The sequence below is a fragment of the Artemia franciscana genome, chromosome 4, assembly GCF_032884065.1.
Source record: "Artemia franciscana chromosome 4, ASM3288406v1, whole genome shotgun sequence".
Lineage (NCBI taxonomy): Eukaryota > Metazoa > Arthropoda > Branchiopoda > Anostraca > Artemiidae > Artemia > Artemia franciscana.
In genome coordinates, this window is record NC_088866.1 from 13,031,237 (window position 1) to 13,047,740 (window position 16,504).

Consider the following 16,504-nt stretch of genomic DNA (forward strand, 5'->3'; position numbering starts at 1 on the left):
AATGCCTAGTTGGCAACTTTACTTGAGATAAAAGCATTATCTTTTATTGAAATATAAGTATTCATCTGATTTTATTGTTTTTTGTTTTTTTTCGTTTCAGAAATCGCAGAAGCAGATTACAAGTTTCTTTCAGCCAAGGAGCCAGATGAAAAATGTAGATTCTACGTCCCTTGTTTTTACCAAAGAGCATATTATTGAGAAGGTTGACACTATAAGTAAAAAAAGTGATGAACCCTTAATTGCATACACTTCGCTTGGAGATTCTATGGATTCATTAAAACCCGAAAATAAAAGCCTGAAAGGGAATCTTAAGTTTGATCCACCAGCATTCAATACAAGAAATTCACCCAAAAAGTTTGAGGTGCAGCCTTTGGTTTATTCGCCCCTGAAAGTTGTTGACTTTTCAGTTCTTGCAAGCCCTTTCTTGAAGAGTCCAGCAAATTCTCCTTCAAAATTTTCAACTCCTGAAAAAAATCCTTTAAGCAAAGCAGGAAAAGATAATTTGAAACAAGGAAAAACTCCTTCAAAGACTCCAAGGAAAAGTCCATCAACTTCATTAAGGAAATCAGACACTAAGGCTTCTAAGAAAGTCTTAACACCACTGAAAGGACAACAAACAATAACATCTTTCGTTCAAAATAAAGCTATTAGAGAGTTAGATGACTCTCTTGACATGTCTTCAGTTATTATGCCAACTCCTTCACCAAGCAAAAATAAATTTACTAAAATTAATAACAAAACCTCACTTGTTAGGAAAAGACTTATCAGCAGTAATGCTAGTGAAGCAAGTAAAAAGCTTAAATTGGAAGGACAGAGTTCGTCTTGCAATCTGATGACTTTGAAGTCACCTAACAAGGTTGGATTTTTGCAAGCTAATGCTATTCCAGACGCTGATGTGCACACTACTGGGGTCTGTGAAGTTGACAGTGATATGAATAGAGCTGAAGTTTTTTCTGATTCAGAGGAGCTGTTTCTGGAGTCCTTAGATTTCGCACAGTTAGAGTCAAGTTCAATATGTCAACAGACAAAAAATGAAAAAGAAGCAAAAATTAGCAAATTCAGGTAACATTTCTTTTCAGGGTCATATCCAGGATTTTTTTTTTTGGGGGGGGTCAAAATATTTTTTTTTGGGTGGGGGGGGGGTTACTTATGAAAAAATTGTATATTGATTTATGTTACGTTTTTACAGTTGGACAAACATTTTGGAGGAAGGGAGTTCAAACCCCCTAATCCCCCTGGATACGCCCTTGTCTCTTTTTTGTTAGAATATATATTATTCATGAAAAGTGCTAATTTCATATCTTATATTAGAAGCAAAAATTAGTAAATTCAGGTAACATTTCTTTTCAGGGTCGTATCCTGGATTTTTTTTTATTAAGGGGAGAGTTCAAAAAGATTTTTTTTTTGGGGGGGGGAGGGTTACGTATAAAAAAAATTGTATATTGATTTATGTTAGGTTTTTACAGTTGGACAAACATTGCGAGTCAGGGGGCTCAAACCCCCTAACACCCCTGGATACAGCCTTGTCTCTTTTTTGTTATGATAAATACTATTCATGAAAAGTGCTAATTTCATATCTTGGATATTTTTACAAAAGCTACCTGGATTAGTTTATGGAACAGCCTGAATTGGTTTGATTTAAGATCAAACCTTCCTACAAATGACTTCCTATCTTCAAACCAACCTTGTTTGGAAACGCTTTCAATGAGCTGGTCTTATAAATTGTCGTTAGTCCTTTTTCTACTATAGGAGCTCGTATCTTCCTCTTCAAGTAGGTTCGTCCAAACTGTCCAGGTGGCAAAATAATTGACTGGTTGACTGGGGAAGTGCAAAAATACGGGACCGTCTCGACGGAAGCTTGACCTGATAGCTGGTATCTGCTGATGAACGTGGCTGCATAACAATGCTAGTGGTGAAGTAACTTGACTTCCCATCTGATGCTTGTTCCTGTAAAAAAAAAAAAAAAAAAAAATCAATTTTGACGCAAAAGTAGTCAAATATTCTCATTCGCTGAATTCATGGAGGTATTTCTTTGAAACGGTTGATATTTTCGCAACTTTAAGATCCCTCCTCTCTTCTAAAAACTCATCCAGGCAACACCATGGATAGCAGCACACACTTGAATCTGTTTCGTCAGGGGCCCACAGTACGACAGTCAAATAATGAAAATGTTGCTAAAATTGAAAGAAAAAGCTTTAGAAGTGAAGAAAATTTGTCAGTTATTTTTTTAAGAATTGTCACTCCTTTTTTATTAGTTACTTAGATTTTTGAAGCATTTAGGGGGAAGGGGCATGGCCTCCTTTGCTCCCTTCCCCTTACATATACCACTGATTACAGATGATGTGGTAACCATCACTTTATTCAATCTCCTGCAAATGATGACGCATGCTCTCTCCTTCCTCACGAAGCTACTGAGAATTTTTCTTCTCTACTGTTTCTTTCAGGCATGCAGATCCAGGGCAGTATTGGGGCTGGTGGAGAACTTTCATATACAAAAAGAATATGCAATTTTTTAAGATAAATTACCGCTTGTTATGTTTTCACTTTAGGAACTATACACTCAAAATTAAAATGGAAACTTATAAGAAAATCCTTGTTGTCCAGTGCAAAGTGGGTATAATCCCTGGATCTGATGCCACTTGGAAGACACAATCTAGTTTGAGTTACCATGTCATCTATACTGAGAGCTTCATTGGTTAGAATCCTTTGGACAGTTTGGTAGCTGTAACAATGGCCAAACTGGTCCAGAACAGTAATGAGATTCTTTGACCTCGTCTTATGCCAGATATACACTGTCAAGCCCATATGCTTTGGTGTGGACAATCCAGTTGCAGCAAAAATGACCTCCTGAGCAAAGTTCAAAATTTTACTGTCTAACGCTTTACTTACAATATATTTCACATTCAAATTGCCAGGTGGTTCAGCAAAATCTCCAAGTAAAAAACGCCGGAGTGTTATACAAAAGGGGTGGAATAACAGAGTTTTCTCTTTTAGAAAAGTTCTTCACGGTCTTTCTCAGCCCTTCAATTTCGAGCTAAGTCGTCTATTTCTCTTTTTAGCCTCTTCATGACCTAGTACAAGCTCCGCCTATCGCTTGATTGATATGTGTTTTCTGGTGTTGTATTTACGATTGTAAAGACCTACTAGCTGATATCTGATGAGCTCTCAGCAGAAGTAACGATGTTAGGGTTACAGTTAACCTCTATGTCACTCTCACTATCAGTGCTCAAATCTGTTTTGTTGGAAGGAACAAAATCAGTATCACTCTCTGACCCTTCTTCATCAGCTGATAGTCCATCATCAGAAATAACTACAATGCTGAAAGAAACTTCCAAACTAAACTTTTTCACTTGCTCAGCAACTGCTCCAGGTGAGACAGTCTCTTTCAGGTAGACGTAAGCTGGTCCAAACGTTTCTCTCTACTAACAAAATAAGCTGCCAAAGTAATGTCTCATGTGCCTCCTTATCCACTGAAAGCTTGCTTTTTTTTGCTGTCCGACTCAAATCCATGCTGTATCAACAGAACGCAAAACTTTTTATACCCTTCACTTCTCTTGTATACACTCCCGGCTTTTAATGAAGGGGCAAAAGAGAACTTTTAAAATACTTAGTATTGTACAGAGTATAGCTTTTTCACGCTAATATCGATCAGTTGAAGAACTCGTAAATTCTTAATGCTTGCAAGGGCAAATTAAGGCAAGGAAAATGTTAAAAGTACAGTGGAGAGATAATACACCCCCTCCACTCTTGAAATCCCCCATTAGAAGAATTGGATCTGAAATTGCAATCATGGAGAAATATTCTGCCAGACGAAATTCTCAAAAAAGCTCCCAGAATAAAAATATACCAAATCTTTTTTTGTTCATATTTCTGCAGATACTCCTTTTTGCCTTTGGCCCAAGGAATTTTGAATGCGCCACCATATATTCGTTTTCAGCGCTTGAATTTTGCCCTAGATTCCATATTCAAACCCTATTTAGCTCGTTGAAGTCTGGTAACTATTTTCAAGCGATCTTTCTTTATCGTGGGTCCTTGGCTATTTCTTTTTGTCCAATAATATGGATATCAACCTCTAAGTCTCTTCTAAAACCACTGTCTAAGGTTTACAATGAAGGTAGATACGCCATTCAGGAAACTATTTGTACAGGAGTTATTGCTTACTTGATCTTGGTCACGCTATATTCTTTAGAATATAGCTCATAGAATATGAACTATACTGTACGTCGACTATAAACTATAGTGTATATATTGTATAAACTAGAGAAAATAGTGTCTATAGAATGTAGTTTTACTTCACTTAGCTTCATTGTTAGGTCGCTCAGCCTCTTACTGTTACGTTGTTTATTACCACTGATCAGAATAATTATCCTTTTTGTAATAAACACCATTCAAATTTCTTTTACTCCCTCTATAGGGTTGGAATTCAATCCTGTAGTGGTGAGTCACATTATATAGAATAATATGTCTGATTCAGCTCAAAGGTGCCACTCTCTCAGATTTTTCAAAATAATTTTAAACATTTGTTTGGTCTCTTCGATGTTTTTACTCCTTTTTCTTGATATGTATGTCTTAGTGGAGTCTTATCTAGTTGTATTTAATCTATTAAATTTTTTCATCTATTCATTTATTTTGCTAAATAATTTTATAATATTTTAATGTGTTTTTCTCTGGTTTAGTCCATTAGTGTCTTTTATGTCTTCTCCCTCCTTGACAAGCTTAGGAGCCTTTATTGATTCCATTTGTAGGTTGTTGTATATTCATTGTAAGTTTAACTAAATAGTCGATGGATAAGTTATGATGTGGACTTGTATATACAAAAAGAGAAAACTAGAAAAATTCCTTGAAAACCTGATATGCGGATTATGGAAATTGTATTTCCCTTGGAGTTGAAGCTTAAAAAGATTTTTGTTACATATTTCTCTTGAAATATGAAAATTATAGTAATTACTGTACTTTTTTTCATGATAAATAGCTTCTGTGTGAGAGTACTTCTGTATTTCTTTTTATCTTTGTAGATTGTTGATTGCTACAGAAATTGAACTTGCGGCTACAAATCAAAATCTAGAAAAAACCAAGGGTAAAATTAATGAAAAGATAAAAAATGAGAATATAGGGACTCAAGGTTTTTTTTCAATTTTTTTTTTAATGAAGATACGCAAAAGCTGTTTGATTTTCTCAGAACTCAGGAAGGGATAATTCTTTTTTTTTTCAACGTAAATATTTCAAAAAGCTATTTTTTTTCAAAATCTAGGAGAATGGTAATAAGAAACATATTAAGTAGTAAGTGAAGATGGAAACTTGTAGGCCTGTTTTAGTGCTCTTCTGAAGAATTGAGTTTAAAGCGTTGAACGTGTAGTGTGTATGTATAAAATCAGCCTCAAAACATATTCACACAGATTTACACTTATGAAGGAGCTGTAACGAACGAATAAATAACTATTTTGAAAGTCTTGGAATTATTAATGTTATATACTTAATCCCATTGGCATAAGGTTACCTTGAAATTTTGTCGGTGAGGGGGAGGGAGGAAAGTTTTACCAGTTTTTGTTTTAACCAGAATTGAGATGTGAGTTTTTCTTATTTTGCTCTTTTTATACGCTCTTGACGTTTTCTTGTTCCCTTTGAGAGTACATTATTGCCCCGCTGGACCTTCTTGATGGCGAATGTGCATTGATAGTATTAGAATTTAAAGAAGTTTTTGAGGATGCTTAAACTTTCATGGTTCAGTGTAACCTACCTAAGTGCCATCTATTTGACTGCATTTCAGATTTAAATAAAATGCTACTAATTGAAATGAAATGTCTTGACCTTTTTTCTCTCTTTTAATGTGTTGTATTTCTTTAGAGATGGAGGCTTACTAGGAAAAAGACATAAAGTGGAAGATGTCAAGACCTATAATAATGGTGAAATCTATTTGCAAGTTAGTTCATTGGCTGACAGAAAGCAAAGGCTGTGCATTCTAAGAGGAAGCTGGTATGATTTATGTATATCTTGTTCTTAGTTATTTATAAAATTACGGAAAGATGGTAGATAGGCCCTAACAGGGCTGGTGAAAAGTGTTAGAGAAGTCCATAATTTAAACAGCTGTACAAGCAGATGTGGTGCCTAAATTAGCCTATGTAAAAAACAGCAGTAAAATCAAAATAATTAAAGCAACCAAGACTCAAAATATAGTCAATATTATTCTCGATTCCTATATGGCAATTATGGCATCAGGTACATGCGGAAAAGGATTCACACCCAGGACCAGGTTTTCAGCTTTGTGCTGTTAGGCCCAAGCGTTTCCCCCAGATTCCCCCAATTCTTCCATTCTCCAAGCTAAATTTTCGGAAGGGTAACTACCGCCCAGAAAATTGTTCTCCAGGATGAGAATTTAAGAGAAATTCTCCAGGAGCAGTTGAATACTAAACTTGAGAGTTTAAAATTTTGACAATGTGGAAGGTGGATATAATAATTTTATGAAACAAATTTGTGAAGTAGCTGGTGGTGTCTTAGGGAAGAAAGTTAGGAGCACAGCTAGGAATATTATCAAAAAAAAACTTTGTGTTTAATAGAGAGGAGAAGGGGCTTGTAAAGAATTATCCGAGTGATGGATTGTATGAAAGCAAAAGGAATGTAAGAAAAATGTGGAGAAAGCTTTAAAGTATGAACTAAGGAGGTGTGAAGTGGAGGCCATGGATACAATTGCCGATGATCTGGAAGATGCAGCTAGACGACATAATAGTAAAATATTGTACTGCCATGTAAATAAATTGAACGGACTTTTCAATCCGGATTTTTCCCAGTTAAAGAGATAGGAATGGAGCCACAATTAGTGATAAGGAAAGAGTTAAAGAGAGATGGGTAGAATATTTTGAGAATGTGCTAAACCGAGATGGAGTTGCAGGAAACAATATAGAGAAAAATGAAAAAGCTTCTGATACTTTAGATGTAAACAAAGATTTGTTTTGTGAGGAAGGATTAGCGACAGTACTAAAAGGATTAAAAAAATAATAAGGCTCCGGGTGCTGATTGTGTGATAAATGAGTTCCGTAAATATAGTGGCTATGAGGTTAGAAATAAGTTACTGATGATTATGAATATGATTTTTGAAAAAGGAGAAGTACCTAGCGATTCTGGGTAAACCTTAAATAAACCACTGTACAAGAAAGGTGATAAGAGTGAGTGTGGTAATTATCGAGGTATTAGTTTGGTCTCTGTAGGTAGCAAATTATTTAGTAATATGATACTTTTTAGACTGAGAGATGCTGTAGACAAAATTTTAAGAGAAGAACAGTACGGTTTTAGAAAAGGTAGAGGATATGGCAATCAAATTTTCACTCTTAGGTTAATAATTGAGAAGTGCCTGAGACATCAAATACCTTTGCTCCTTAGTTTAATAGATTGTGAGCCATCGTTCAATTCTGTAAATAGAAGAGCTTTAGCGAAGGTTTTATGCTTGTATGGTATGTCAAAGAAATTCATTAAAGTGATTAATTCGATGTACGAGAGTAACACTGCTGCAGTTAAGTTAGGAATTCGAGTTAGCAGCTGGTTTCCTATTAAATCAGGAGTTTAACAGGGCTGTGTTCTATCCCCCTTTATATGGATGATTTTGATGGATTTTGTCTGAAGGAGCACAGGAAAGGCAATGGGAGACCACGGAATCAATTGGGGGGGGGGGGAGTCTCCTGGACTTAGATTATGCTGATGATTTAAGTATCCTAGATGGAAGTGTGAGCAAAATGAATGAACTTATAGGTTTTGCAAGTTCAAGGTCCTAGAATAGGTTTGAAAATTATTTTTAAGAAGATTAAGTCACTAAACCTAGGAATAAGTGAAGATAAAAAAGATGACATTGGATAATGAAAAGATTGATCAGGTGGATAGCTTCACTTACCTTGGTAGTATTATTAGTAAAGACGAGGGGAGCAGTGAAGATATTAAAAGTAGAAAAGCCTTGGCTCAGGGTGTTTTTCACAGTCAAAAAAAAAGTTTGGAAGGATAGAAAGATAAATCTGCAAACCAAGATTAGAATATTAGAAGCTACAGTGATGCCATTTGTCAAATATGGCTCTGAAGCTTGGGTGCTCTGAAAACGGATGAAGATTTGCTAGATGTTTTCCAGAGAAATTGCCTACGGATTGTTGTGGGTACCTGATTAAATGACAGTATTTCAAACAGTAGGTTGTATGAAAAGTTCGGTTCAATCCCGCTTTCTAGCGCCATAATAAGAGGCAGGTTGAGATGGCCTGGGGACGTTCTGCAGATGAAGGATGACAGATTGCCAAAGATTGTCTTTCTGTGGTGAACCGTCTAGGACTAAATCGAAAGCGGGTTGTCCACGTCTGGGGTGAGAGGATTTCATAAAGAAAGATATAAAGGAAATGAAACCTTCCTGAGAGGGTGTAAAAAGGAAGGCTTTGAATGGTTTGAGATGGAGGAGGAGCGTGCTAGCTGTGTTGGCTTCAGGCGGCTTGGTGTTGTGATGATTTGTTAGCAGTAATAGTAATTTAGTTGGATTATTATAATATGCTGTAGATCGATATCATTGTTCTTAATTTATTACAAATGACATCGTTGTGTTTTGGTGGGTTTTGATAAATGGTTCCACCAGACTTGTTTGTGATAAAAATATATTATAGTGTTTTTGAGGGTTTAAAGGGCAGAAAACCAGCCTTATTTGTGGTCATCTTCGTTCATTATAAGTTTGATTTTATTGTTCATTTAATATCTGTTCGTTTTAGATTTTATTTCTTTATACATAGTAATTTCAGTGAATTTATACTTTAGTAAGATATTTGTTTTACCTAATTTCTGGTCTAATTTAGTATTAAATTTATTTATATTTTCATTGATAAGCTTTATTTTTTAAAGTAAGTTTTGTCGAAAAAAAAAAAACAAAGTAGAAATTTAAGCGAAGTTCCTTTTTCTTAAAGTGACTTAACTCATAGTTAACTTCACGTGCTACATACATTTTTTTTTTACATACATTTCTTTTTCAATCAATAGTTTAATTTTTTCTGCGAATAACTTGTTTCTTATTGAAGGAAAAATTGTCATATTTATCCATACCTGCAGAATTGGGTGTTCAGGGAAGGACGACCTCTCCCCCTTTGAGATTAATCAGAATAACCATTTTCACGGGAAAATTTCACGGCTACTTTGGTCCCCTCCTTCAGAAAAAATCCGTTAAATTCCGACACGTAGACGCCTATATCATCCATTGGAGGTGCCAAAACCAAGTTTTTGGAAAAAGAAAAGCCATGTTTTGTCAAAGGAGAATAATATAATTTATTAAATACCATATTTTCCAGTTTCAGCACTTTGTAACATTTTATATCGTGTTTCTATGGCACTTGGTATCTACGAAGTGACATATACCGATCGCAAATTCTGTCGATCGGTCTGTCAGTCTGTCGGTCTGTCTGTCTGTCTGTCGGTCTGTTTCTCCCGGTTTTGCTTCTTTAGGCACTTCCAGGTAAGCTAGGACAATGAAATTTGGCAGGCGTTTCCCTGTTTCGACCATCTGGGGGGGAGTGGGGGGACGGTTAAATCGGAAAAATTAGAAAAAGGAGGTATTTTTCACTTACGAACGGGTGATCGGATCTTAATGAAATTTAATGTTTGAAAGGATATCGTGTCTCAGAGCTATTATTTTAAATTCCGACCGGATTAGGTGACATTGTTGGGAGTTGGGGTGGAGAAACCTAAAATCTTGGAAAACGCTTAGAGTGGAAGGATCGGGATGAAACTTGGTGGAAAAAATTAGCACAAGTCCTAGATACGTGATTGAAATAATTGGAACGGATCCGCTCTCTTATGAAGAGTTGGGGGGGGGGAGGGTAGGGTTGATTCTGAAAAATTACAAAAAATGAGATATTTTTAACTTATGAAGGAGTGACCGGATCTTAATGAAATTTGATATTTAGAAGGAACTCATGTCTCAGAACTCTTACTTCAAATCCTGACCAGATCTATTGACATTGGGGGGAGTTGGATGGGGAAAACGAAAATCTTGAAAAACGCTTATAAATGTCGTAGATTCGTGATTGACGTAACCGGACTGGATCCGCTCTCTTTGGGGGATTTAGGGGTCGGGGTTCAGTCTTTTGGCCAGTTTGGTGCTTCTGGACATTCTAGGGCGATTAAAATTGGTAGGCGTGTCAGGGAGCTGCATAAATTGACTTGATAAAGCTGTTTTGCCCGATTCGACCCTCTGGGGGGCTGAAGGAAGAGGAAAAATTAGAGAAATTGGGGTATTTTTAACTCACGAGTGGGTGATTGGATCTTATTGAATTTTGATATTTAGAAGGACCTCGTGACTCAAAACTCTCATTTTAAATCCCGACCGGTATTAAGCCTCTGATTTTCCTTTTAAAGCAATCTATTGATTCTTAGAATTTTGCTAGAGCTCATATCATGTGAGCTCTTGGCTCTTCTGACTTCGTCACAAGTGCCATATGAGCTCTTAGTTCTTGTTACTTCTGAGGAAAATTCCTACATTCACTACTATGTGCATGTTTTGCTTCTATAATTTTGTTATTTCTCATTTTAGGGCGCAAACGTTGGTTAGAAAGAATGATATTGTGAACCTTGAATGCGATTGGCATAATGACATAGGAGTTGTAGATGACATGAAGGTAATTTTTCTACGGAGTTTGTATCTATTAAATAGAAAAAATGACAAATATTTCAGTGAAAAATGGGACAGACACCGACTCACATAAGTAGTCAAGCTACAAACTAACGGGAGTCGCTGCAATTAAAAAAACAAACAAACGGAAAACAACAGTGAAGAGTAGCCTCCGCTCTTCCCGGTAGAGACCCAGCTCTACCGTCTTCAGTATCTGAATAAATCTTTTAAAAAAAAACGTAAAAACTGCGAAGAAACACTTCAGATAATATCATATAACAAAAAAAGCAGAGTGAAAAGTAAATTTTGAAGAAGAAGAAAGTTAGTAAACTTTGAGAAGAAGAATGTGCGTGTTAATAGAACTACTTTGGCACTGAAACAGTAAAAGAACCATAAAGAGAATCTTTCAAACGTTGAAGCTTCAGTGAATTTGTTATATTTCTCGAATTAGCTATTCTTTTGTATTATGGTCTATATGGATTTTTATTCTTTTAAGACAATGTATTCAAATATTCATGTCCCATAAGGAAATTACAAAGGGAGCTTTCCGCCTATTTCTCATGAGTGCAAATTTGTATATGAATATTTCTTTATTTTGACAGCCTCCTAGGGGAACGTGGCCACTACTCATTCAAGGGGTCGTCGTACCACCCCTTCTGGTTTTAGCCTTTCAGAGGATTGCAATAGACCTATGTCATCAGGAATTAAAATTGTGTCATCAAATAGAAGAAAATAATCACGTTTGTCTAATGCATGAGGGGCTAAAGTAGAATCTGAATTTAACCGCTACTATCTTTAAATTTCTATCTTTGTGGCACTAAACCAAGCTAGACCATGGCTATAAACGAAAAATATTTTTCTTTATAAACAGTATGTTAGATGTCTGGACGGAAACGAGCTCAGGAATTTCATTACTTGCTTTCCTTAGTATTTAATATTTTCTTAGTATTTTATACTAGAAAAGCAAACTCAGAAAGGCAAAACCTAGAAAAGCAAAAAAAAAAAAAAAATGAATGCGAATGAATGAGAATAGTCGATTCTAAAAAATACAACTGTTACTAGTTTTCGTGAGTAAAACGCAATAACATTAGAAAAAGTAAATAAATAGCTAAAGTAAATAAAAAGTAAATAAACAGTATGTTAGATGTCTGAACCGAAACGAGCTCAGGAATTTCATTACTTGCTTTCCTTAGTATTTAATATTTTCTTAGTATTTTATACTAGAAAAGCAAACTCAGAAAGGCAAAACCCAGAAAAGCAAAAAAAAAAAAAAAATGAATGCGAATGAATGAGAATAGTCGATTCTAAAAAATACAACTGTTACTAGTTTTCGTGAGTAAAACGCAATAACATTAGAAAAAGTAAATAAATAGCTAAAGTAAATAAGAAGTAAATAAACAGTATATTAGATGTCTGAACCGAAACGAGCTCAGGAATTTCATTACTTGCTCTCCTTAGTATTTAATATTTTCTTAGTATTTTATACTGGAAAAGCAAACTCAGAAAGGAAACCTAGAAAAAAAATGAATGCGATTGAATGAGAATAGTCGATTCTAAAAAATACAACTGTCACTAGTTTTCATGAGCAAAACGCAATAACATTAGAAAAAGTAAATAAATAGCTAAATAAAAAGAGAAAAAATTCTGCTGAAGCTTGCAAAAATTAAGTAGATCTTTCTTTGCAAAGGATTGCTTTCTTTTCGAAAGTTGTGCTATGTGCGCTTTGTTGTGCTTTTGTGCTTCCTAGCAAGTTTTAACAATTTTGTAATTTTTTTTCTCAACGATCACTGGTAAATTAAATTGTAAATTAAAGCTTACGAATATAACTATTATTTTCCAGGGTCTAGTCGTTGTAAATCCAGATTTCTTTCTTACTGGAACGTCTATTGTTAGTGCAATGTATTGTCCAAGGAAGACAATATTGGCAGAACGTTTTAAATGCTGCATTGGGGCTCCTGACCAAAGTAATTTTATAATGCTGGTTGGTACCCTTGGGCATGAACTCTTACAGATGGTATGTATTTAGCGTTCATGATTTTAATTTATGGCTTCTACTTATTGTCACACATGAAAAAAAAGAAATAAATATCGTGCGAAAATGTGATTTTCCTTGAAGTTCAAGGTTGGGAACTATAAACCCCCAGAAAATGGTTTATAACAGTGGTGACTTTAGTGCTGTAATTTTTATTTCGAGTTGAATTTATTTGAGTTTTGGGAGTATTAGGCAGGGATGTACGCCGGGGAGGGGCGCTTGGGGCTGGGATCCTGAAATCCAACATTTTATTTAGTTTTTTTGCACTTCTTGTTCAGTGTTATCAAATGAAATTTATTTTTTATTATTACCTACCTCGGGTAGGCAATAATATTATTGATAATTATATCCTCCCCCCCCCTGAAAAAAAATTCCTGGGTAGCCTTTGTAGGCCTACTGGTTCAGGCTTTCTCGAACTCTTAAAAACTCTTCTCGTAATTAAGAATCACTGTTCAGTTGAATCAGGGTGGAAATTATTATTTTCAAAATAGTATCTCGAGCCAATCATTTATCACTAGACACTTTTGTTTTGAAACCTTTTTAAATCTCGGCCACTAGGGCCATGGTTTGCTATTTACTATAATGCAGCAACTGCTGTTACCATGATTGCTCTTGTTTCCTCAGTAAGCACAAGCTTAAAATTGACAAAATACTCAGTCACCGACGAACAGGGTTAGGTTCATAGCCAAATATTGCTGCTGCCACGCCTAATTTTCGTATCCGGTTTTTTCATACTTTTGAGATATTGCTGAGAACTGTTTGCTAAGCTGTTGCTAAGCTTGCTAAGAGAGAATCAAAAGGGAAATGTATATTGAATCATAATTTTCTCATCCTGCGCCATATTGTCCCTCCGATCCAATAAACTGTTCTTTTAGGCTTTAACCTTTTTCTAGAAGAATCTTGTGTCCTATTCTCGTGTGCAGCAATACGACAAAAACAAATTTTTAATTATCTTCGTGTGGTAAATTACCATTATTAAGTCATGCAACTAGAAAATAATTTGTCGGGCTTTTATTGTCGCGTAACACTATTCTTTTTATCTTCCATCCTTGCCAATCCTTGTGATATTGGTCTTAGGGACTAGTTCTTAGAAAAGAGAGCAGTATATGCATATTTCTGAAAAACTGGACACAGTATGCTCCCGAAAACTAGAAATTGCCTGAAGAATACACTTTTTTTGTACTTTCAGTTGTGAAGTAATTCTTTGATTGCGTTGATTTTTGCTTTTTGTTTGCTTTTTTAACAATAGAAAAAAACACAGAAAAATGTATGATATAGACATTAAACTATTTGAAAAGAAGATTTAAATCGAACGCCTCAGTTCTGGAACAAGTTCTATACAAGAGGGTATTAAGCACCAGGATCGATGGTCTACCGCATTTCCGTAAGAATCTTCTGCCTTATTATGCTGACTTGCCAGTCTTAAATGATTGGCTACTACATTTGGGTCGTTTTAGTAACTCATAAATGACAAATGGGTGGGTTTGCTGATTTGGTAAAAAAAAAGAAAAAGAAAAAGGCTATCATCTAGATAGTAAAATGATTTTTTATAGCTTTGGTGCTGTGTGTATGTTCACCAATTGTAATGCATAAAAATGTGAAACAACTTGGATAAAGCAAAACTGATAAAACCAATCGACGCGGAGAGCCAACAAACATAAAAAAACAAATAAAATCCAAAATTAGCAGAATTTAAAATTTTTATAGTGCAAGCCACTCACTAATCTTTACGATTAGGCCTGTCTAATGTTTGTTGTCTAATACTAGTATGTGAGTGGATTTTATTCGTAAGGTAAGCGATCGCAATTATCTACCTGGGAAAAAACTCTGTCACATGTTGTCTAATTTTATTCAATGTTTATTTTGTACTAGCTCTTATGGATCTTTGCTTATCTAAAACGAGAAGCTGATTGTTTACTCATCCCTGAGATAAATCCTGCATCAGAACTACCCATTAAAAGTAGACTACATATGACGTGGTTTTTCAACTTACTTCACAAATGAAATAGTTTTTACAAATTCAGTCACTTACTAATATTTGGCGAGAAGCATTGGATTTGTCTAGTCGCAGATGAGTGGCTCGCTCTTGGAATTAGGTTTTTTGGATTTTAAAACTTTAGTATTTTATTCCTTTTTCTATAGTGCTGAAGAAGGAATGTGCTTTTCTTCCCAAAATATTAGCTTTATTTCCGTTTGTCTTAAAACTCCGTTCGTGATCTTCATTTGTTTAGTTCTGAGTGACATTTTTAGTTTTGAAGAAATCTTTCAGTGTTTGCTGTTTTAATGAATTTTTTAAAATATTAAGAGTATTTTAAGATGGTCTAATCTTAAAAACTAATATTTAAATTTTAAATACGACCATTATTATTTTCTGACTCTTAATTCAAATTTATAGAGGATTCTTTGGAGAGTTTTATGCAGATGTCCAAAAATATTTACGAAAATGAAAAAAAAAATACATATGGTACTGGGTTTAGGATCAGGTATATGCAAATGAGGCTTTTTTGATGATAATGCTCCGTGTTAAATCTTCCCTACTATCGTGGCAAACATGGATGACATGGAGCAATTTTTTTCTGATCTAGGTAATGAATCTTACGAACAGCCAATACTTTTTGACTGAATCCCAAACCAAATCGTGAAAGAATGGCTGAACTTACGTTTGAAACATTTAACATACCTGGAATGTGTGTCAGCAGCCCGGCTATAAAAGGATAAAAGGATAAAGGTCCTCCTTAGCCATTGCTGGCCAAATCTTGCTGCAGCGGGGATCGAACCCGAGTGCTCCGCATTGCCAAGCAGAGCATCAATCCACTGTGCTACAACAGGTAGCCTGGTTATGCTTTTATTATGTTTATCCAGTAGAATAACATGCATTGTGGTAGATTCTGGGAATGGGATTACTCATATAGTTCCAATTTATGACGGGGTTTGTCTACAGCATGCAATTAAACGGTTCGGTATTTCTGGCCTAACCAAACACCTTGCCAGAGACTGAGTGAAGTGGGGCATTATTTCACAACTAGAGCTAAGATGGAAGTTGTCTGGGACATAAAATAAATTTTATGTTTTCGCAATCCCGAAATATTCTTCAAGCCAAGTCTCATCGGGAAAGAAATAGTAAAAAACGATCTGATTACATATGGATCCATTAGGAAATGTGGTGTTGATATAAGCAAAATGTTTTTCAAAAATGTGGTCGTTTTGAGGTGAATTTTTATGTTCCATGAGTTGAAAAATGGTTGTAAAATGAACTAATCGATCTTCCTCCAAGAAACACAGAAGTCAAAGTAACCATAACAAGAAATATGAAATACTCTATATGGATTGGTGGCTTGATTCTTGTTTCACAAGGATAATTTCGAGAGATGTGGGTATAAAAGAAGAATAAGATAAGTGTGGAGCAGGTATTGCTCACGGAAAATGTCGGTAGACACTTAAATTAATGAAATTTGAATTGATACAAAACATACATATGAAGGAAAATACTGGGAACGCATACTAAATATTCTTTTCCTCAAAAATAATTTTATAATGGTATTATAAAAAATGAACATAAATCAAATATAAAAGAAAGTCAGTTTTTTTTTCAAATTAAAGTAGAGGCAAATTAGAACCAAAAAGATACGCACTAGCCTATATGTGAGAAGGAGGGATGGTACACTCGCCCTTCAACAGCTCGCTTTAGGCAAAAATCTGAATTTTTTCTCACCCTTCGACACCCTGCTATACGAAAAAATCGACTTTTTTCTCTCTATACATCTGCTCTGTAACAATATTTTTCACCACAATACCTGAAGAAAAAAAGGGTCAGTGCATTTATTTGTATTTCTGTTACGTAAGTCAAAAATATTTAA

At 35.1% G+C, this 16,504-nt stretch overlaps 1 protein-coding gene across 1 annotated transcript in view; it reads left to right on the forward strand.

The window, feature by feature from the left end:
• The window catches only part of LOC136026016 (DNA replication ATP-dependent helicase/nuclease DNA2-like), a 107,973-nt gene that overhangs the window by 14,443 nt on the left and 77,026 nt on the right, over positions 1–16,504 (forward strand). The window contains exons 2-5 of the mRNA XM_065702166.1: positions 101–1,062; positions 5,845–5,973; positions 10,538–10,622; positions 12,456–12,629. Coding sequence (XP_065558238.1) covers positions 101–1,062; positions 5,845–5,973; positions 10,538–10,622; positions 12,456–12,629 — 1,350 coding nt within the window. The remainder of the gene's footprint in view (positions 1–100; positions 1,063–5,844; positions 5,974–10,537; positions 10,623–12,455; positions 12,630–16,504) is intronic.